This window comes from Dendrobates tinctorius, unplaced genomic scaffold (genome assembly GCF_039654945.1).
Source record: "Dendrobates tinctorius isolate UK_male_01 unplaced genomic scaffold, ASM3965494v1 ptg000060l, whole genome shotgun sequence".
Classification (NCBI taxonomy): Eukaryota; Metazoa; Chordata; class Amphibia; order Anura; family Dendrobatidae; genus Dendrobates; species Dendrobates tinctorius.
In genome coordinates this window covers 30,399,101-30,422,592 of record NW_027361728.1, presented here as the reverse complement: position 1 = coordinate 30,422,592, position 23,492 = coordinate 30,399,101, and the positions used below count along the sequence as shown (strand labels likewise).

General features: G+C 39.9%; 1 protein-coding gene across 10 annotated transcripts in view; it reads left to right on the top strand.

Moving 5' to 3' along the window:
* The window catches only part of NAALADL2 (N-acetylated alpha-linked acidic dipeptidase like 2), a 1,451,400-nt gene that overhangs the window by 455,530 nt on the left and 972,378 nt on the right, over positions 1-23,492 (top strand). For 9 of the 10 annotated variants that reach the window (XM_073578823.1, XM_073578821.1, XM_073578817.1 and 6 more), the window contains one exon: positions 22,847-23,363. In XM_073578823.1, the coding sequence (XP_073434924.1) occupies positions 22,909-23,363 (455 nt within the window). In that variant the 5' untranslated portion in view covers positions 22,847-22,908. Of the gene's footprint in view, positions 1-11,828; positions 11,983-22,846; positions 23,364-23,492 lie in introns of all 10 variants that reach the window. The other variant, XM_073578822.1, reaches the window with a different exon arrangement.

Here is a 23,492-nt window from a genome sequence, read left to right as displayed (position 1 = left end):
TTCCATGGATCCCGGTGATTCTGACATTGTTTTCTTGTGACATATTTTACTTCATGTTATTGGTAAAATTTCATTCAAATAACTTGTGTTTATTTGTGAGAAAAATGGAAATTTGGCGAAAATTTTGAAAATTTCGCAATTTTCCAACTTTGAATTTTTATGCCCTTAAATCACAGAGACACGGCACACAAAAAACTTGATAACTAACATTTCCCACATGTTTACTTTACATCAGCACAATTTTGGAACCAAAATTTTTTTTTGTTAGGAAGTTATAAGGGTTAAAAGTTGACCAGCGATTTCTCATTTTTACAACACCATTTTATTTTTAGGACCACATCACATTTGAAGCCACTTTGAGGGGTCTATATGATAAAAAATACCCAAAAGTGACACCATTCTAAAAACTGCACCCCTTAAAGTGCTCAAAACCACATTTAAGAAGTTTATTAACCCTTTAGGTGCGTCACAGGAATTTTTTTGAATATTTAAAAAAAAAATGAACATCTAACTTTTTTTCATAAAAAAAATACTTCAGGTTCAATTTTTTTTATTTTACCAAGGGTAACAGGAGAAATTGGACTGCAAAAGTTATTGTGCAATTTGTCCTGAGTACGCAGATACCTGATATGTGGGGGGAACCACTGTTTCGGTGCATGGCAGAGCTCAGAATGGAAGGAGCACCGTTTGACTTTTTCAATGCAAAATTGGCTGGAATTCAGATTGGACGCCATGTCACGTTTGGAGAGTCCCTGATGTACCTAAACAGTGGAAACCCCCTACAAGTGACCCCATTTTGGAAACTAGAACCCCCAAGGAACTTATCTAGATATGTGGTGAGAACTTTGAACCCACAAGGGCTTTACAGAAGTTTATAACGTACAGCTGTACAATTAAAAAATCATATTTTTTCCACAAAAATGATCTTTTCACCCCAATTTTTATTTTCCCAAGGGTAACAGGACCCTAAAAGTTATTGTGCAATTTGTCCTGAGTACGCTGATACCCCACATGTGGGGGTAAACCACTATTTGGGGGCATGGCAGAGCTCGGAAGGGAAGCAGCGCCATTTGACGTTTTTGGCTGGAATTGAGATCGGACACCATGTCGCGTTTGGAAAACCCCTGATGTACCAAAACAGTGGAAACCCCCCACAAATGACACCATTTTGGAAACTAGACCCCCTAAGGAACTTATCTAGATGTGTGGTGAGAACTTTGAACCCCCATGGGCTTCACAGAAGTTTATAACATAAAGCCATACAATTAAAAAATCATATTTTTTCCACAAAAATGATCTTTTCACCCTCAATTCTTATTTTTTCAAGGGTAACAGGACCGTAAAAGTTATTGACCCCCCCAGTGCTTCACAGAAGTTTATAATGCCCGGGCGTGAAAATAAAAAATTCGTATTTTTTCCACAAACATGATCTTTTAGTCACCATTTTTTTATTTTCCCAAGGGTACCAGGAGAAATTGGACCCCAAGAGTTGTTGTCCAATTTGTCCTGAGTATGCTGATACCCCATATGTGGGAGAAAACTACTGTATGGGCACACGTCGGGGCTCGGAAGGGAAGTAGTGATGTTTTGGAATGCAGACTTTGATGGAATGGACTGCGGGTGTCATGTTGCCTTTGGAGAGCCCCTAATGTACCTAAACAGTGGAAACCCCCCCACAAATGACCCCATTTTGAAAACTAGACCCACTAAGGAACTTATCTAGATGTGAGGTGAGCACTTTGAACCCCCAAGGGCTTCACAGAAGTTTATAATGCCAGGGCATGAAAATAAAAAAATCGTATTTTTTCCACAAACATGATCAATTAGTCCCCAATTTTTTCATTTTCCCAAGGGTAACAGGACAAATTGGACCCCAAAAGTTGTTGTCCAATTTGGCCTGAGTACGCTGACACCCCATATGTGGGAGAAAACTACTGTATGGACACATGTCTGGGCTCGGAATGGAAGCAGTGACGTTTTGGAATGCAGACTTTGATGGAATGGTCTGCGGGTGTCATGTGCGTTTGGAGAGCCCCTGATGTACCTAAACTATTGAAACTCCCCACAAGTGACCCCATTTGGGACACTAGACCCCCCACGGAACTTATCTAGATGTGTGGTGAGCACTTTGAACCCCCAAGTGCTTCACAGAAGTTTATAACACTCGGACTTGAAAATAAAAAAATCATTTTTTTCCACAAAAATGATATTTTTGCCCCCAATTTTTTATTTTCCTAAGGGTAACAGGAGAAATTGGACCCCAAAAATTGTTTTGCAATTTGTCCTGAGTAGGCTGATACCCTACATGTGGGGGTAAAACACTTTGGGCGCATGGCAGAGCTTGGAAGAGAAGGAGCACCATTTGACTTTTTCAACTCAGAATTGGCTGGAATTGAGATCAGACGCCATGTTGCATTTGGAGAGCCCCTGATGTGCCCAAACAGTGGAAACCCCCCAATTATAACTCCAACACACCCCTAAACCTAATCTGAGCCCTAACCCTAGCCCTAACCCTAACCCTAACCCTAATGGGAAAATGGAGATAAATACTTTTTTTTTAATTTTATTATTTTTCCCTAACTAAGGGGGTGATATCGGGGGGTTTGATTTACTATTTATGGCGGTTTTTATATTTGGCAGCTGTCGCACGCTAAAAGACACTTTTTATTGTAAAAATAGCTTTTGCATCACCACATATTGAGAGCTATAATTTTTCCGTATTTTGACCCACCGAGTCATGTGAGGTCTTATTTTTTGCGGGACGAGTTGACGTTTTTATTGGTACCATTTTTGGGCACGTGACATTTTTTGATCGCTTTTTATTCCTATTTTTGGGACGCAGAATGAACAATAACCAGCGTTTCATGAATTTCTTTTGGGGGTGCGTTTACACCGTTCCGCGTGCGGTAAAATTGATAAAGCGGTTTTATTCTTCGGGTCAGTGCAGTTACAGAGATACCTCATTTAGGTCTTTTTTTATGTTTTTGTCGGTTTTATGCAATGAAAACTATTTTATATAAAAAACAATTATTTTTGCATCGCTTTATTCTGCGAGCTATAACGTTTTTATTTTTTCGCTGATGATGCTGTGTGGTGGCTCGTTTTTTGCGGGACAAGATGACGTTTTCAGCAGTACCATGGATATTTATATGGGTCTTTTTGATCGCGTGTTATTACACTTTTTGTTTGGCGGTATGATAATAAATCATTATTTTTTGCTTCGTTTTTTATTTTTATTTTTTAAGGGGTTCACTAAAGGGGTTAACTAATGGGACAGTTTTATAGGGCGGGTCATTATGGACGCGGCGATGCCTAATATGTGTACTTTTATTGTTTTGTTTTTTTTATTATTTCCAAAAAATGGATTTATTGGGGGAATATTTTTTTTTTTTTTTCTAATTTATTTGGCGATTTTTTTTTAAATTATTTTAACACTTTTTTTTATTTTTTTTTTTACTTTATTAAATAGTCCCAGGTGGGACATCACTGTCCTGTGACAGATCGCTGATCTGTCACATCACAGATCACTGTGACAGATCAGCGATCTGACACAGGCACTGCAGAAGGCTTCCTCATGCCTGCGCTTTGCAGGCACTGAGGAAGCCAGCTTCCTCAGGCCCCCGTCGCCATCTTGGATTCGGGGGCCTGGAGGAAAGGAGCCCCCCGCAGCAGCGCTGCACATTGCGCTGCCATGGGGGGCTCAGGGAAGCATGGAGGGAGCCCCCTCCCTGCCGATGCTTCCCTTTAACCCCCGGTACACCGCGATCGTGTTTGATCGCGGTGTGCAAGGGGTTAACGTGTCAGGGGCGGTCCGTGACCGCCCCTGACACATTGTGCCGGGTGTCAGCTGTGATAATCAGCTGACACCCGGCCGCGATCAGCGGCGCTCACCACGTGGGCGCCGCTGATCGCGCCGACGTACTATCCCGTCCATGGGCATAGGGGTCCAGGTCCCATGGACGGGATAGTATGTCGGAAGGCAGAAAGGGGTTAAACTTCTTGATGACACTGCGCACGGTAGACACAGGAACATTCAGGTCTTTGGAGATGGACTTGTAGCCTTGAGATTGCTCATGCTTCCTCACAATTTGGTTTCTCAAGTCCTCACACAGTTCTTTGGTCTTCTCTCTTTTCTCCATGCTCAATGTGGTACACACAAGGACACAGGACAGAGGTTGAGTCAAATTTAATCCATGTCAACTGGCTGCAAGTGTGATTTTTTTATTGCCAACACCTGTTAGGTGCCACAGGTAAGTTACAGGTGCTGTTAATTACACAAATTAGAGAAGCATCACATGATTTTTCGAACAGTGCCAATACTTTTGTCCACCCTCTTTTTTATGTTTGGTGTGGAATTATATCCAATTTGGCTTTAGGACAATTATTTTTGTGTTTTTTCATTTTAGACAAATTAAATGAAGATAATAATACCAAAGAATTTGTGTTTCCAATCATTTTCAGGAAGAAACTGAGTATTAACTGATAAAATTGCAGGGGTGTCAATACTTTTGGCCACAACTGTATGCTATATATACCTTTTATCCGGTGACACTGTACCCTTTCTCAACTTTCTGCAATCTTGTCGAATCCACACTGTGCCTGAGACCATCTGAGTCTGCCTCCTGATTACAGATGAGTGGTGTTTGAGTGGAAATGTTGGCCAAGTTCAAATTCTAGCTGTTTTGGGCGGTGTAAGATCCGTTCGTCGAACTACAACACTTTGATTAAAATTCGGCTGTTCGAGTTTCCGTTCAAAAACGTTTCGTTAAACAAAAGCGTATCTTTTTTTCACATTAATAATGGTTTTCAATGATAATACACAGTTTTAGGGCATAGTAACGGTGTCTGGTAGCCAGCGGTTTAGTACACCTGTGAAGGAGCTACGCCGTGTGTGTTTTTAATAATTTTTTTACCACATATTGTCCTGAAAATCCTTTTGGGCCTAGTAAGTGTGTCTGCTACTCAGAAGAGGAGCCCACCCGTGAACCCAGCTATGCCGCCTGTTTATGAAAGAACCAGTTTTTGACTGCTTTTACACCACTTAATACTTTGGGCCTAGTAACTGTGTATGCTACTCAGCAGAGTTGGCCACCCGTGAACCAAGCTATGCCACCTGTTTATGTAAGAACTGTGTGCTACTCAGCAGAGGAGCCCAGCTGTTAAGCAAACTACAGCACCTGTGGTTTGGACACTTAATTGTTTCACATTCTTTCTGGAATGCCGTTTAGGCCTATTTCCGGAATTACGGTTGACCTGCACTTGCTGGGAAATGCTTGTTCACGGGGAAAAATTGTAATCCCAGAGCCCCATCACTAACTGGGTTCAGCGTATTATCCGCACCTGTAAGCGATACACGCTAGTCCTATCATTGTAGCATGCGTGCAGCCCCGGACATGTAAGGGCATGACAGACCTGTTATTGGCCGATCTCACGTGCCAGAGCCTCACGTGTCCCTCTAGTAAGCTGGACGCGGACCGTGGGGGCATGCCTGAGTCTTGTTCGTTAACGGAATTAAGCTTGCAATCTGTGCAGCTTTTTTGTGGATGGCATGGTTGAGGTTGCCCATGTTGAGTCCAATTAAGCCGCAGGCTCCACTCCTGGTGGTGCCCTTCTGGACATTCCTTTAAGGTTCAGCTTTGCAACTATACTGCCCCGGAAACCAAACACTTTTCCTGACAGTGACATTCTGGTCAAAGAGCGCGATGACATCATGTCTGTATGCCCTCTGCCTCAACAGTCCAAGTGCAGAGAGATGGAGGATGGGGACAACGAGGAGTCCAGACTAGTACAGGGATTCCCTAGCGAGGAGACTTATTTAATTGTTTTAAAGGTTGGGAGCAATTTTTGGGGAGCACAATACTCTGGAGAATGATAACTGGGGCCCACCATACACTGGAGCATTCCAAAGGTGGACATCAGTCACTGGAGCAGCATTTACAGGGCCCATTATACACTGGAGCATTAGAAATGGGGCCCATTATATATGGAGCATTATTTGGGCCCATTAGACACTGGAGCTTCATCCATGGTGAACAACATATACTGTAGCATTATGTGGAGCTGATCATATACTGTATGGAACATTATATGAGACCAATGATTCTGTATGGAGAAATATATGGGCCTCTTACTCTGTATGGCGCACTATGCGGTGGCCATAATACTGTATGTAGGAATATACTGTCTGTTTTTGGAGCTATTGGAGAATTTAAAATGGATATCAGTCATGTGATGTAAGAATTGAAGTATTTTTCATTGTACTGTACCGATGTTTCTCTGCCGTATCAAAGGATCATGAATTGTGTCATGTGTTAAAGGAGCCCAGTGACACTCTTTGGCCCTGGGCCCACGAAAATCTGGAGCCAGCCCTACCCCCACACAACTTTAGCCAAATAACCCCCAGTTTTCAATGCCTAACTATTATTATAAAGTAAATTAAGGTTGACAAGCTTAAGGAATAAGAATTGATGTTTTTGGCATTAAAATGGACACTCTAGGTGTGTTTCCTGTCCTCCACTCACTGCCGACTTTTCTTCCCCATTGACTTACATTGGGTTTAGTGTTTCAGTTGGCCTTCGACTTTTCACGATAATCGGCCGATTTCGTTCGACCTGACTTTTTCGAAAGTCGGGTTTTGTGAAATCCGACTCGACCCGAAAAAGGCAAAGTTGCTCATCTCTAGAGGCTATTGAAGCATGCCAAAAGTAAAAAAAAGTGTTTAAAAAAACATAAGTTTAAGTCACCCCCCTTTCGCCCCAATCAAAATAAAGCAATTAAAAAAGTCAAACCTACACATATTTGGTATTGCCGCATTCAGAATCGTCCGTTCTATCAATAAAAAAAGGATTAACCTGATCAATAAACAGCGTAGCGAGAAAAAAAATCAAAAAGCCAGAATTACATTTTTTGGTCACCGCAACATTGCATTAAAATGCAATAACGGGCGATTAAAAGAACGTATCTGCACAAAAGAGGAATCGTTAAAAACGTCAGTTCGACACACAAAAAATGAGCTCTCACCCAACCCGAAATCATGAAAAATAGAGACGCTACGGGTCTCGGAAAAAGGCGCAATTTTTTTTAAGCAAAGTTTGGAATTTTTTTTCACCACTTAGATAAAAGAGAACCTAGACATGTTTGGTGTCTATGAACTCGTAATGACCTGGAGAATCATAATAGCAGGTCATTTTTAGCATTTAGTAAACCTAGCAAAAAGACTGACAAAAAAGCAAGTGTGGGATTGAACTCTTTTGACAATTTCACCGCCCTTGGAATTTTTTTCCCGTTTTTGAGTACCCTACATGGTAAAACCAATGGTGTTGTTCAAAAGTACAACTCATCCCACAAAAAAATAACCCTTCACATGGCCATGTTGATGGAAAAACAAAAAGATATGGCATTGGGAAGAAGGAGAGAGGAAGACAAAAAAGCAAAACCGAAAAAAGCTCCGATCACTAAGGGGTTTAAGAACAACCATAAGATGGATTTCATCAGCCAAGGTATGATTTTAATCAATATCATGGTGCCGACCTGACAGTGTTTGTAGGCTACTGTGCACAATCCTGCTGACAGGTTCCCTTTAAGGCTAGTTTCACACTAGCGTTTTGGAGCGCAGCGACGGCCTGCGCATGGCCGCCGCTAAGCCCCGCCCCCTGCCGTGCCTCCGCCGGTAGCTCCGCCTACCAGCGTATGACGCTGCATGCGCCCTGCGTCCCCTATCTTTATCACTGGGGGCGCAGGCCGTGCGCAGTATGCGTTTGTACATAACCATAGTAAGGATAATAATCCCATTCAAATAAATATAAATATACCAATTCTTAGTAAAAATGTGAAAAAGTGGGATTAAGATAAAGGATATCTATACAAGGATAATCACAAAATGAATTAAATCACAGAGAAAAACAAGCGATCAAAGAAATCCAAACAACTAAAGATATATGAAACATATAAAAGTTTATTCAAAAAGAACACGCTGCCATGGTCAACTCATGACTCCATTTCCTGCCCTGTTTCCCTGTTCTTTTTGAATAAACTTTTATATGTTTCATATATCTTTAGTTGTTTGGATTTCTTTGATCGCTTGTTTTTCTCTGTGATTTAAAGCAGTATGCGTTTGGCGGCGCATGCGTCCTTTTGACGGTGCGCCGACCTGCGCCAAACGCAACCTGCTGCAGTTTGGTTGCATCAGCGCACCGTCAAAAAGGCGCATGCGCCGCCAAACGCATACTGCGCACGGCCTGCGCCCCCTGTGATAAAGATAGGGGACGCAGGGCGCATGCAGTGTCATGCGCCGATGGGCGGAGCTACCGGCGGGGCGCAGCAGGGGGCGGGGCGGCGGCCGTGCGCAGGCCGTCGCTGCGCTCCAAAAAGCTAGTGTGAAACTAGCCTAAGCAAATATGAGCAAAATAGGGAAAAGATACATGCCTCTAAATAAATTTTTAACTGTCTTAATGTTATATAATTAAATTAAAATAAAGCAAATTCTGGTGTAAATAGATTTGAAATTTTGCATGAGCAACACACGTGACGAGGATCAAGAAAAGTCTTAGGCTTTAGAGCGAAACCTAACAGCGTCATCATTTAAGTATTATTTAACATATAAAAAGCATTGTCAATCCAATGTCTGCAAGCAGCACAGCTGGAAACTAAATATGTTTGATGACTTACTCATTCATTACATGGGACTATGTGGCCATATCACATTATGTAAAGACTATTGTCATATAGTTAATGCCAAATTGTAAGCAGAAGCTAAAGATGAAGCAAAAAAATAGCAGAGAGGCTGTATATTAGGGTACCGTTACACCTAGCGATGCACCAGCGATCCCGACTAGCGATATGACGCAGTCAGGATCGCTGGTGCATCGCTAGGTGGTCGCTAGTGAGCTGCCACATAGGCAGATCTCACCAGCGACATCGCTGGGGATGGGGATCGCTACTTACCTGTCAGACGCGGCGATCCTGCGTCCTCCCGCCCGCGTCCACGCGACGCTCGTCGTCACAGCAGGAAGCACCGCAGGAAGTGGCCGACAAGGAATGGTCCAGGAGCTTCTTGCGCGATCAGCGATAACCAGCGGGGGAGCCGGTCGGAGGTAAGTATCACATGCAGCGATATCGCTAGCAATATCGCTGCAACGTCACAAAATCGGTGACTTTACAGCGATATTGCTAGCGATATCGCAGTGTGTAACGGGGGCTTTAGTCTGTGAGCAGGAGCTGTAAGAAGCTTTTATGTCCCAGGAAGGGAGTAAAGATCTAGGCTGCTGTAAGTAGGAGAACAGAAGATATTTTAGCAATCGTCCTACATCATTTTGAGCACTTGCAATCAGGCACCTTCTGACAAAAAAAGAATGCACAGGACTAATCAAAATTATGATGCAGTGTAGTGTACATTCTGCTTGATACTTTATAACAGAGACCTTCAGTATATAATAGAGGCATGAATACTAGTGGAAAAAAATCACACAAGAAACTATTTTGTTATTCTAAAGTAAACAGTTACCAGTTTTTACTACCCCATCTGATGGCAGAATGGTAGTTTTGTAAAAAAAAAATGCAGATTTAGGATGGTTTCACACGTCACTGTCTTCGGAACATGTGGAGACAGTTTTCTCATGTATCGGAGACACTGACATACGTAGATCCAAATTAATGTGTCTATGCACATGTCAGCGTGTTTTCACAGACCGTGTGTCTGTGTGCAAAACACACAGGCGTGTCCGTTTTCACCTGGACACACATGCCACAAAACATGCCACGCATATGCACATGGAGAACAGTGCACGCTGTCCTCCGTGTGCACGGATGGCTGCCGGGGAAGTAGTGCTACATGAGTCACGTTTATCTGATTTAAAAAAATAAATCGATGCTGTAACCAGTGAACTGAATCGTCTTGCTACATGGTCTGATTTTGATAACCGCATGAAGAAAATCAATGACACTATTGAGACCTTGGAAAAAAATATTTTGAAACAAAAAAATCCAAGCTAGCAAGAGACACTCATGACTACAAAAACAATAAGGTGTATGACTGGAAAAAGTCGGTGACACCTAGGAAGTCTATCCTGAAAAATTCACCTTTTGATTGTTTCTGTGACCTCTGTCATAATCGATCAGTTACCTTTTCATACTCGGATTTCTGTAGCTCTGGTAAGGACACTGATTCATCCGTGTGTGACATTGAACCACGACATTTTGATAATGGCAAAACTGTTTACACTCCTTCAAAAAACGCAGGAGGTGCAGGAGGGGTGGGCAAAGAAAAAGAAAGGGAGCCTTACACTTGGAAACGCTATCCTACACGGAACAAGCAAATGAAGTAGATAATGCCTGCTCCAACGTATTAGTGCTCAGTCCCATTGTGCTTTCCAGGGATCATCTAGATGTTCTCTCCAAAGGATTGAACTTTGTACCGTCCAAGAAATTTGATCTGTTTCAGACCATCAAAGACACTAGCAGATTTACCCGGCTTCTAACCGTAAAAAGACATTTTTTTCCGCAGGACTCTACCCAGGTGGAAAAAAATTTTGCAGTTTCACAGAATTCGTCTGATGTACCTCCATCTTTTTTGTTTGATGACCTCAAAACAGTATCCATTTTGTCTTATTTGCAGGATCCACGCTTCAACTCCGGTGCTGTCCAGGATTCTGACATTTCTTTTTGTCCCCAAAATGCTTCATATTACCCTCTCTAATCACGTGCACCCTTTCTAGATTTATTTCAACCTCTAGTTGAAAAAGACTAAAACATCTTGATAAAAAATCTAATCAATCGCACTTTGAACACAATTTGACTGTTCAACAAGCCAGTGCCATTTCTGATTTGCAAAATAACCTCAATATGGTGATTCGCCAATCAGACAAAGGGGGTTGCACTGTGATTTTGGACACGGATCTCTATATGCATTGTGCGAATTTGGTTCTAAATGATAGTAACACATATCTTCCACTATCTGCTGACCCTACCTCCAATTCTAAAACTAAATTGTCTTTTTAATCCAGCAAGGTATATCGTCTGGTGTTGTCGACACAAAGGTTGGCAGATGGCTGTTACCTGAACATCCCATTTTGCCAATTTTCTATGGCTTACCCAAAACACACAAAGAGGTATTTCAACCTCCGATAAGACCCATTATCTCAAGCATAGGTTTCCTCAATGAAAATTCTTGGGTGGACAGCCATGTGCAAACTTTATTGTCAAGAATCACTGGTTATCTGAAAGATTCCACTTCTGTATTAATGGCGTTTGATAGCATACAGTGGAAAATTTTTTTTTGTTTTTTCACATGCGACGTTGTCAACCTTTACTCTTCTATCCCCCACAACCTTGCTGTACAAGCTATCAACCATCATTTAAATTTTTTCAGTAATTACTCTGTGGAACTTAAATCCTTTTTGATCGATGCACTTACGTATTTGCTCAAACATAATTTTTTTTGCTTAATAGTAAGTTTTTTTTCAAATACTTGGTGCCCTGATGGGCTTAAAATTCTCCCCTTCTCTGGCGATACTATACATGGCATGGTGGGAAGAAAACATTTTTTTTTCTGATATTAATAATTGTTCTCCACATATCCATTGGTTCGGTAGATATGTGGACGATTTGATCTTTATTTGGAAAGGTCCACAAAAAATTCTAGATTCTTTTCATGTTTTTTTGAATACCAATAATTTGAATTTATCATTTACTGTCAGTAGCATTGGTAACGAGCTGTCTTTTCTTGATATTTGGCTATCGGGCAATATTCAGGATCAAAAAATTCATACTTCTGTTTTTCGAAAAAAAGTTTCAGGTAATACATTGTTTCTCTCTTCTTCCTCACATGACAGACACACCATTAAAGCAATCCCCTATGGGGAGTTCAATAGAACCAGACGTCTATGTTCTGATTATAATTCTTTCCTTAATGAAAGCCGCATCGTCTCTCAGTGCCTTCTGAACAGAGACTACAATGAACTTGCAATCAAACATGCTTTCAATCAGGTATATGAAAAACCCAGATTTTTTTCTAAAAAAAACAGGCTCTTCTAGCTCTGCAATTACGTTCTCCACACCTTATAGTCCTGAATTCAATGCAATTAAAACAATTATTCAGAAATATCTCCCTGTTCTTAACCAAGATGACAAATTTAGCTCCATTATTAGTCAAGGATGCCGTTATGTAGCTAAAAGGGGCTCCAGTCTCAGCAATGTGCTTTCTCCTAGTTTATTCCAAGAGCGTTCATGCAAAAATTCATGGTTATCTGTGGAAGGTTTCCACAAATGTGCAGATAGCCACTGTAATGTTTGCAGCTTTGCCCATGATAAAACTAAAGACATTTTTTCTTTCTCAGGTCCTGGATTTGTTCAAAAGATTGCTTCATTTATTTAATTGCAATTCCCAAAGTGTCATCTATTGTATTTTTTGTAACATATGTAATGTTCAATATATAGGATGTATTTCTAGAAAACTCAAAAAAAAATTGCTGCGCACCTTTCTAATATTTCTGGCAAAAATGCTTGTTACTCTGGTGCTGTCAAACATTTTGTGAACTTTCACCATGTAAATTCTGCATTTTTTAGATTTTTTGCTTTTGAAAAAGTGTTAAATCCTGCATGTGGAGGTGACAAACAAAAAATGCTTTTCATGCGGGAAGCTTTTTGGATTCTGAAACTCAATACCAGATTCCCCCTAGGTATGAACTCCAAAAATGACTTATTTTATATTTATTAAGTGGTTATATATGTGATCAAACTTATTTTTGCTCATGAATAAACCATTAAACATCCATTGATCTGTTTTATATGTGTTTTAACCTATTAATTTGTCTCTCAGATGCTTTTTCACTTTTTGTTTTTGCACATGTATTTTCCATGATTGTGTGTGTTTTTTTCCCCCTTAATCTCTTATGTTTCGGGCAAAAATGCTTGATACTCTGGTATTGTCAAACATTTGTGAACTTTCACCATGGCAGTTTTGCATTTTTTACATTTTGCAGACTTTTTGCTTCTAAAAAAGTGTTAAATCCTGCACATGGAGGTGTCAAACAAGAAAATGCTTTTCATGCGAGAATTTTTTTTTTTTTTTTTTTGGACTCTGAAACTCAATATCAGATTCCCCCTGGGTATGAACTTTAAAAATGATTCATTGTATTTTTATTGAGTTGTTATACATGCGATTTAATTTATTTTTGTTCATGAATGAACTGCTATACATCCATTGATCTGTTCTACATGCGATTTAACCCATTAAATTGCCTTTCAGGTGCATTCTCACTTTGTCTATTGCACATGTGTTTTTCATGATCGTGTGTTTTTTCATTGGTTAATTTATGTGTATATAATTGTGGCTGTACCAGTTTTGTGTATCCTATGACTGAGTGCACACCAGGCACTCGAAACGCGTCAGGCAACTTGATTTAATATGGCTTAATTTGCCACAATAAAATATATTTATTCCTGGAGTGCCATCAATCTCCTTTTTTCCGGAAGTAGTGCTACTGTAAACCGCTGTCCCCGGTGGCAGGTGCTGAACGAGGCTTTTATCCATTCTCCCCTGCTCTGCCGACGAGCAGAGGGGAATAAATAAATGAATGAAAAACTGACCTGCTGTGACCTCTGGACCATGGAAGAATGCAACTGATGAGATCACGGCAGATCAAGCTCTGACACAGTGACCTCATTATTTGCATTCTCCGCTGGTCCAGATGTCACAGCAGGTCAGTTTTTCATTCATTCATTCATTCATCCTCCTCTGCTCATGCTCATCGTGGCACAGCAGGGGAGAATGGATGACAGTCGGCTTCAGCACCAGCCGCCGGGGGACAGTGGCTTACAGTAGAGCTTCTTCCCTGGCGGCCGTCCGTGCAGTCCTGATGCGGCACACGGGTGGCACACGGTTGCCTCATGTGTGCCACATGTAGTACACACACACAGACACTGATATCTCCTGTATATCAGGACATGTGAAGCCAGCCTTACCAGTTCTGTAAATGCTGAGCTCTGTGTATCCCCACTGACATGATTGATTGACAGCTTTCTGTGCACACTGTGTCAGCTTTCTGCTTGTCTAATCTGTGATGGAGCATGGTTGGACTGCCAGCTAATTGTTTTTTTTTATTTTTTGCAAAAATCACTGTTATAACTACACTAAGCAGTCTGGCAATAGACAGAATACTAGAATCAGGGTATCTCACCCTACATTATGCTGATCTAAGAATAAGTAGCAAAAAAATGTATTTTATGGATAGCCACCAATATCAGAATGGTTGGAGGGTAAAACCCAGCACTTTACCGATTTATTGTTTGCAATTGTTATTAAGATCAGATGTATGTAGTGTAGAATGACTGGCTAGCAAGGTTTTGTACATTGTTTATTGTTTAGTACCAGGTACTGTAGCTCAGCTCTTTTTTATGTACATGGGAGCTGAGTTGTGGAACCCAAATGCAGCCACTGCAAAATATACAAAGCCATGCTGTTCCCACTCTGTATGTTGTGTACATCCAAGCAAAGTGAGGCCCTCAAAGAGCTAATCCATGGGTTGCTAATTTTTGGGACCCAAAGCATTCTGATATTTATTAATTATATAAAGCAGTATTCCCCAATTCCAGCCCTCAAGCGCTACCAAAAGGTCATGTTTTCAGGACTTCCTTAGCATTGCATCGGGTGATAGCTGCTCACCTGCACAGACAATAATTCCATTACCTGTGCAATATTAAGGAAATCTTGAAAACATGGTCTGTTGGTGGCTCTTAAGGACTGCAGCTAGGGAACACTGATATAAGAATGGGTATTTACATAAGTCCTGTAAAAACACTTTTATTAAATTAATTATTACATGTCAGATTAGTAGGCTTTTCATAAAAAAAAATGTCTTTGTCAATGGTTTTCTTGATGATCGTGACAGAATAATAAGCTTTATTTGCATTAGATACTGTTATTTTCTTAAAACATTGTTGACACATTTGATTCATCATAATAGAGTTGTGGTAAATCGAGGTGGCATGATAATTGATGTGATAATCTACGCACAGTAAAATTAATTAAAGCTGTGATGTAATTTCCAACAGCATGCATGGCATGACTTGAAACTGATGATATTGACAGCCTCCACAGTTGTGATTAAAGGTATGAAAAGGAATAAGGTGCTATCTGTAATAAAGATGGGTGAACCCGAACAGTAAAGTTCGGTGTCCGTACCGAGCACCTACAGTACTGTTCGGGCACAGACACTGACCACGGACTTCACCAGGAAGTCTGTTTTACTCTTAGGGTTTGGCTGCCCGAACACTGGGTATTTGTATCACGGCTGTCATGTGCATGACAACGCAGCAAATACCGCTTCCGATAAGCAGTGAAATCATCCCTGCTTGTCAGAGAGCCATGGTTCCCACACTGTCAAAAGACCACATGAGCACTCAGCTGTGATCGGAGAAAGAAAAGTTTACCTCTGGTTACTGGTGTCAGCTGATGGGACTACTGATCCCATCATCTGACACCTGCTGCCACTAATTACAGAGAGAGATCAGGAGGGATGATGATTCCTTACCACTCCTGCGCTGTAAATTAATGATTAAAAAGAAAAACGACGTGGGTTCCCCTGTATGTTTGCTAACCTTCCCGACAAAACTCACAGCTGGGGGCTGCAACCCTCAGCTGTCAGCTTCAGCAAGGCTAGTTATCAAGAATAGAAGGGTCCCCACCCTGTTTTTTAAGTTATTTAAATAAATAATTTAAAAAGGCATGGGGTCGCCACCATTTTTGAAAACCAGCCTTGCTAAAGCTGACAGCTGGGGCTGCTATTCCCAGGCTGCTAAGGGGCCATGGATATTTGCTCCCCAGCCTAAAAATAGCAGTCCGCAGCTGTCCAAGAAATTCACATCTATTATATGCACCAATTCTGTCGCTTTACCTACCTCTACCCACTTGCCCTGTAGGGGTGGCAAGTGGGGTGATAGTTGGGGAGGTTGATGTCATCTTTGTATTGTCAGGTGACATCAAACCAAAACCCGAGGTTAGTAATGGAAAGGCATCAATAAGACCCCTAGCCATTACTAATCCTATAGTGGTATGGTAAATAAAGACACAGCCAGAATAAAGTCCTTTATTTGAAAGAATGACTCAGACTCCTTTAATAATCTTAATTAAGTGATAATTACGACCTCACCTAATTTCACCAAAGCACTCGATCTCCTGTAATAAAACTAAAATAAAAAAGCAACAATATACCATACCTGTATGTCATTCTGTCCCACACTGTAATCCATGTCTGGGGGATAAACGGTTATCAACCTTGACGGTACCAAGATGTGACTGTCCAGGCTGAGAATCATTGATGAATGAGCTGCTGTGAGCGCAGCCTCAGAGACTGGTGGTGACATTATTGAGGTAACATCCAGTCACTGAGGCTCCGTTCCCAGCCAGGATGAACTGCGGTGACCTCAGTGAGATCTCAGCTAGCAGCAGAATTGGGGCATCTAATAGATGTGCCTTTTCTGGGCAGCTGCAGGCTGCTTTATTTTAGGCTGGGGGGCCAATACTCATGGCCTCTTACCAGCTTGAGAATACCAGCACCCATCTGTCAGCTTTAGCAAGGCTGGTTGTCAAAAAGGGGGGACCCCTTGCCGTATTTTTAAATTATTTAAATAATTAAAAAAACTGTTTGGGGACCACTCTCTTCTTGATAAGTAATCTTGCTGAAGCTGACAGCACAGGGTTGCAGCCCCCAACTCTGAGATTTGTCTGGCTGGTTAGCAAAAATACAAGAAGAGTCCACGCCGTTTTTTAAAAATGTATTTATTTACAGTGTAGGATCGGCTAATGAATACTCCCATCCGTCACTCTTGCTCTCACTGTAATTAATGGCAGCAGGTGTCAGATGATGGGATCAGTAATCCCATCAGCTGACACCAGTGACCTGAGGTAAGCTTTATACCTCCAATCACAGCTGAGTACTCTCGCTGTTTTTTGATAGCATGGGAACCACGGCTCTCTGACCAGCAGGGATGATGTCACCACCGATTGGAAGCCATGTTTGCCACGCTGTCATACGGTCCGGGTACTGTTCCGGTACACAAACCTAAACTTTTTGTAAATGTTTGGCTGAACCTGCCGGACCTGAACATCCAGGTGTCCACCCATCTCTGTTCTTAAGGTCTATAATAGTAACTACTCTTTTGCTTTCATAAATGAACAGTAGAAGTGAAGATAAGAAATAGTGTGGTATATCATAATAAAGAAAATTGTCTGTTTCCCCACTTTATTAAAAATTATTGTCTTCCTACATAAATCATTCACTTGGGTCTACACTCCTTTTTGCAATGTGGGATAGTATTACACCTGTTGACTAAGAAGAACCAGTATAGAGAGAGTAGAGGAAGGAGCAATGGAGAATCAAATCAGAAAAACACAAGGAAGAAAGGCTGAGGCTTCTAGTGCAAGAGGCAAAACTGCTAAAAATTCAGGATACAAGTCATTTAATGCCTTGATTTAGTGTTAATCCTGATGTGCATACTTTGACTTTTTCACAAAAGACACACGAAAGTGCAGGTTTACATAACATTCTTTGCTATTTCTGTAGCTTCTGTTGTTCAGTACAAAAGGAGAATAAACCGTAAACCTGAATACATAACAAAAGTAAAAATGGGGTTTTGTTTGTCTTATTTGACATTTTTAAGAAGTAGTCATTAAAGATGCTTTATTCCAGCAAAGTTTGGATTAAGTTTGGTATATAAAATGCCAGTCTTCATAAATCTTTCCCTAAATATTTTATATTGGCATAACTTTTTATATAGTGCAGCCCAATGTGTAGTTTTGACTGGTGACTAATTACAAATACACTATTTTGTATAATGAGGTAGTGTAGTTTTACACTGCAGAAAGTCACTTTTTTCTTTTTCCTTCATACCCTGTCTGTACCATATATGACATATAATTAATAGAATTTATTTCATGTACAGCTGACGACAAGCCATAAGGCAGTGACACAAAGGGCTGATTATCTAATCTATCAACAGAGGCCTCCTACATAAATACGTCAGTAAATGTGAAGCATCTGATAAAACAATACAAGAACATTTCAATAGCAGCGTGATGCATTATTGTATCATGATTCATTATATGGAATAGTCATTTAAAATATGTTCTGCAAAAAATAGTAAATGGTCAATAAGAAAAGCACAATGAGAATGCTCTCTCTATTGCATACCTCTTAAGGATGTAGTCAATATTTATCTTAAAACCATCACTTCCAAAAACTCTACTGCAGAGAGGTAATCTGCAGGTACCGTATTTTCCGGCGTATAAGACGACCGGGTGTATAAGACAACCCCCCAACTTTTCTGCCACACTGCTGCCACCAATGAGGTAAAAGGGGGATGATAACACCACTTACACCCTCCCTTGTTCATCGAGACCACTCCACCCATATGCACTCTGCATATAAGATGACATCCGACGTATAAGACGACCCCCGACTTTTAAGCAGATTTTCAGGGGTTAAAAAGTCACCTTATACGCCGGAAAATACGGTAATTAATATTTAAATCATGTTTAGCTTACCAGAAGAGCAGCTAGGGAGAGAAAGTAAAGGTTTTTTTTTCTTGCTACATCTCCTTGCTTCCAAACATTGAGGTATGGCAGGGAGCCTTTACAGTCCTCTTTCACTACACCTGAGAACACTGTAATCACACCCCATGAAGCAAGACTGACAGCCATATGTTGAAAACCATTCTAAATGCATGTCCAGTGATGACTGTTTCAGCTCCGCGTACCACCCAAATCACTGCAGGGGGGACTAAAACTTCATTTTCTCTCTGTAACTTTACTTCCAGTAAGCCCGCCAGACATAACTGAAATGACACAAAAATCCAAATATAAAGCCACAGTACATTCAGGGCACTCCCAAAAACAAAAACCCACAGACATGTAAGCAGATTACAATAAAAGTAAGAAATAGTAAAACAATGGCATTAAAATAAAACTTTTAATGAATAATTCTAAAAAAGTTCTCGTGAAATTCCTACAACAAGAATTTTTTGATAGCAATGTATTAATTATAAGCCCGATTTTTCAAAAAAGAGTCCCACAATAGTCCGTGTATTATCCCAACTATATAAACAGCAAGCCAACTATACATCTAGGAATCATTAAGGGCAATATTGACGGCTCAATAGACATCTGGATGAAATATACCAATATTTTCTTTTAATTACCAGAAACAGGTAGCCCCAGCATTGGTTCATCATGGTATTGTCTAAAGAGTAATAAGCAAATATGAACACTCATTTTGCCGGCTGGTTATTTGGTGTATTATTGTAGCAAACAATTCAAGTCTGTTGAGGTCACATAAAAATCCACAAATATGCAGACTCAATGCTACTTACTACTCAGTAACCATCAGTTAAAAATAAGCTGCATAGCAATTACAGTTGAGCAAATGTTTCAAAATTCAGTTCCGACAACAATCGGCAGCAAATATTGTTTTTGCAGTATTCGCAGATCACAGCCGAACGTCATAAGAGTGAATTGGAGTAGAAATGGCCGAATGTTTGGAACTGATCATCAAACATAAATTTGGCTTGAATAGGGAACCAATATGGCACAAATATAGCAAATTCATCTTCAGAAACTGAATCAGAGCATATTCGCTCAACTCTATTAGCAATGTCCCAGCATCAAATATCTGTATAGTTTAGAGAGAGAAAAAAATGTAACTTTCATATAGTGTTAGTGGTGGTAAAACAAAAACCAGCAGTACATGAATAGCTTAAATATTCAGTATGACGGTCACAGTAAAGGAGGATAAATTTCTGCCAATATCATATTAAATATTCTTAAGAAAAGGAACATTCTCACTTTTTCTCAATATTAAGTGTATGTCTATTGTACTTTGTGATAGGAAAATACATAACCCACCAGTAGTCCAAATGGGGGGTCTTTCCATATTTAAGCATATATAATTTCTGGGGCCACAGATTATCTGTGACGTAGTAATGAGTGGCGCATGGAATCACAGTTACTATCATTGACTCCCCTGATTAAACACTAAGAAGAAACCCGTCAGGAGATACTTTACAGAAGGACCCCCTTTGGACTACTAGTGGATTATGTCTGTTCTGATCAGAAAGTATTTTATCCAATGTTTGGTTTAACCACAAACTGACGTCTGCAGGTTAAATTGACATGCTTGGGGTTTCAAATTGGCAATACTTCTCAAGATAGGCTTCATATTGATGTTAGTGAATATTATTTTACATTACAGAAATCTGATTTCTAATAGTTTTTTTATATCCATTTTTCATCAGTATTTTGTCAGTGTTAAAGATTCTTCTTTTAATGTTTAATCACTGATTTTTTTTGCATGTAAAAAGTAAATAAGTTGCAAAGTTTCTTTTACTTATTGCTTTGTTAAAAATAGAGAGCTGAAAGATCGCACATGGATGGCAATATGTGCTGTTAGTGATATACCGTATTTTTCGAACTATAAGACGCACCCCAAATTTTCAGAAGGAAAATGGGGGAAAAAAAATTAATGCATCAAAAGGGGTCCATCTTACAGTCCTGAATTCAGCTTACCGGGGGAGGGATCTGCAGCACTGGTGGCGGGCAATTCTTCCATTGGTCCGACGCTGCAGGGCGATGATCTTGCTCCCATCTCAGCCTGATATGACAGGTTTGGTGGTGCTTAGTGATGTGGGGGGCTCTGGCGACATTTTCTGATGTCCAGCGATGCAGGGCAATAATGGTGCCGTGATGCTGGAGGCTCCAGCGACATTTCCTGAAAGTCGGGAGCCCCCCATACTTCAATTGCCTTGATGCTGTGGCCTCAATCTGGCCTCAATCTCAATCTGTACATGCGCTGCCTCTGGTGGCCAATTTCCCGGAGGCCACAGCATCGAGGCAACAGATGTGCGGCATCTACGGGCTTTCTGAAAATGTCGATAGAGACCCCGGCACCACAAGCACCGCCGCACCAGCCGTCCCGACATCGCCTTGCAGCGTCGGACCAGGACCACAGAAGAATCACCCGACTCCTGCTGCTACCACGCTAAGTGTAAGTAATGTATATTCTGACTATGACACCCCCCCGTTTCCCCCAAAATCTTTTTTGGAAAAAAGTGCGTTTTATAGTCTGAAAAATACCGTATTTTCATCGACCTATTGACTTGTAGGGGCACTTTAGATCTCGTGACCCCTAATCTCTCTTCAGGCTGGCATGCATGTAGAAAACTTACATCTACTGAAATATGGTGATGCATGTAGATATCTCCACTGTCCATAAAAAGGTGATGAGAATCTTTCCATAAAAGTTTTGAATATTGGGACACCAACATAGCACCATGCTCTTCTGTACCAGAGAACACAGTTTTATCTTTGCTATTGGGCATTCCTTTTTCTATATTTCTCTCAGTTGTTATGAATAAAGAAGTACCTCTTTATATTCAAAGGAAATGCCTACATTGTCCATAATAATAATAATAATAATAATAATAAATTTTATTTTTATAGCGCTGACATATTCCGCAGCACTTTACATTTCAGAGGGGATTTGTACAGACAATAGACATTACAGCATAACAATAATCACATACAGTAGATTATAACAAATACCAAGAGGAAAGAGGGCCCTGCTCGCAAGCTTACAGTCTATGTCCATAACATCTTCCAAATCTCAACATGTTAAACTGTGTCATTTCATGAAGTGCAGCATACTTAGACCAGTGGAAATACTTTGATTAAATCTCTAGAAAATAGTGAATGGAAATATGGTATTATGCAGGTCAGTGCAGTCAGGCAGAAGTGTTTTTCTGCTTTAAGGTCTAGCCTGCTGTGTTATCTACATAAGGTACAATGTATCAACACTCGATGCTGATTTGTGGCTTTCAAAGATTGTTGAAGTCCTTCTTAGCTGATTTTTCAGTTTTCTCCTAAAAGATTTTTGCATCAAATGTGACTGTGATGAGTAAGTAGTTTTGATACTTAACAGTGATTGAGTATTATAAAGGAACATCACCCAATTCTGCAAGTTTCATTTAGATCTTAAATCATTATTACAGTTTTTACAATTGTTCACCTTGGTGTTAAAAAAAAATATTTGTTCGGATTTAGTTTTAAAATAAAGCCACCATTTGTTTTTCCATAGCACATTATATTTTACTTAGTGTTGGGTGATTTTTTCTTTTCTGTTTTATGTTATGTACATAAAGAAAATCTAAATCTAAATCAGCTCATATGTATGGTTAAATAGAAGACCGGAGGAAGGAAACCTAGAAGATTCATATAGACTGGTCACAAATTAGATGAATAGTTTTTTTTGCAAATGTTTCCTGGCTAACCCATTGAATATTCATATTTTTTTTTTTAAAGCTAGTTGTTCTCAACAAGTTTCTCACAGATGTTGTGAGACACTTGAACACCCACTGCAGTAGTAGAACTATTGAGAATCTTGAAATGCTGATTTTTTTTCTTTTTAAACTTGTAACTCACTCCTCAGATTTGTTGGCCAGCATTTTTCTAAACAATAAAGAACCATCAACAAGTAATAAAATAAAAAAGTATACTCTTCTCCGTTCATCTTTTTTTAAGCAAAAGTACAAAAATAGCATGCATCTATGTTAAAAAAATGAAAAAAAAATACCCCAAAATGTCTGAATCCCATTGTGACAAGTTCATACCAAGTGAATTACAAAAAAAATCCCTGTGTTCTCCAAAATACAGGTTTTTGTAGAATTCAAGTAGAAATCAATTCTGCTTGAATAAGTTTACCCATCTCTACTTTTTAATACTTTTACATTTTTTTGGCTTCTTATAAATTTTTAATCAATAAAAATATAATTTAATATTAGTTTTGCATGGTTAATTTTGCAGGAAATGATTCATCATACCAGAAACTGGAAAGGAATGTGAGAACTCTGCCAGACCTGCATTACATGGAGAATGATGACATTCCTACTTCTGCCTTGGAACTAGAATGGGACATGGAGACAGAGTTAGAAGAACTTGGAGCCGAGCAGTTTCAATCTGATGGTTTTCTTCACTGCCATGAGAAAAACATCAATGCAAATTTGTCGCATACAATTGCCTCAAATCAACTATCCTTTTCTCCCAAGGGACGTTTTCAAAGATTAGAGGAAGAACCAGAATACTTTTCTCATTACACAGAATCAAAACCAAAGACCTCTTTGCACTTTTGCACAATTGCTAAAACTATTTTTATATTTATGTTTACATTTCTTATTGGATTTTTAATAGGATATTTTTCAAAAAGATGTCCAACTTTAAGTAATTGCTTTTTACCAAATGAACCTGACTCATCAAGTGAAGTTCACATTATTAACGACATTGTAAAGAACATCACAAAAGAAAATATAGAGCAATTTTACAGGTATGTACATCTTTCATTTTAATGTGACGGTATGGTTTCTTTCTATAAATACAAACCATAATATAAAATTATATTACTGTGTTGCCTTTTTAAATGTTTTAATGTATTAACTGAAAATAATATACTGTT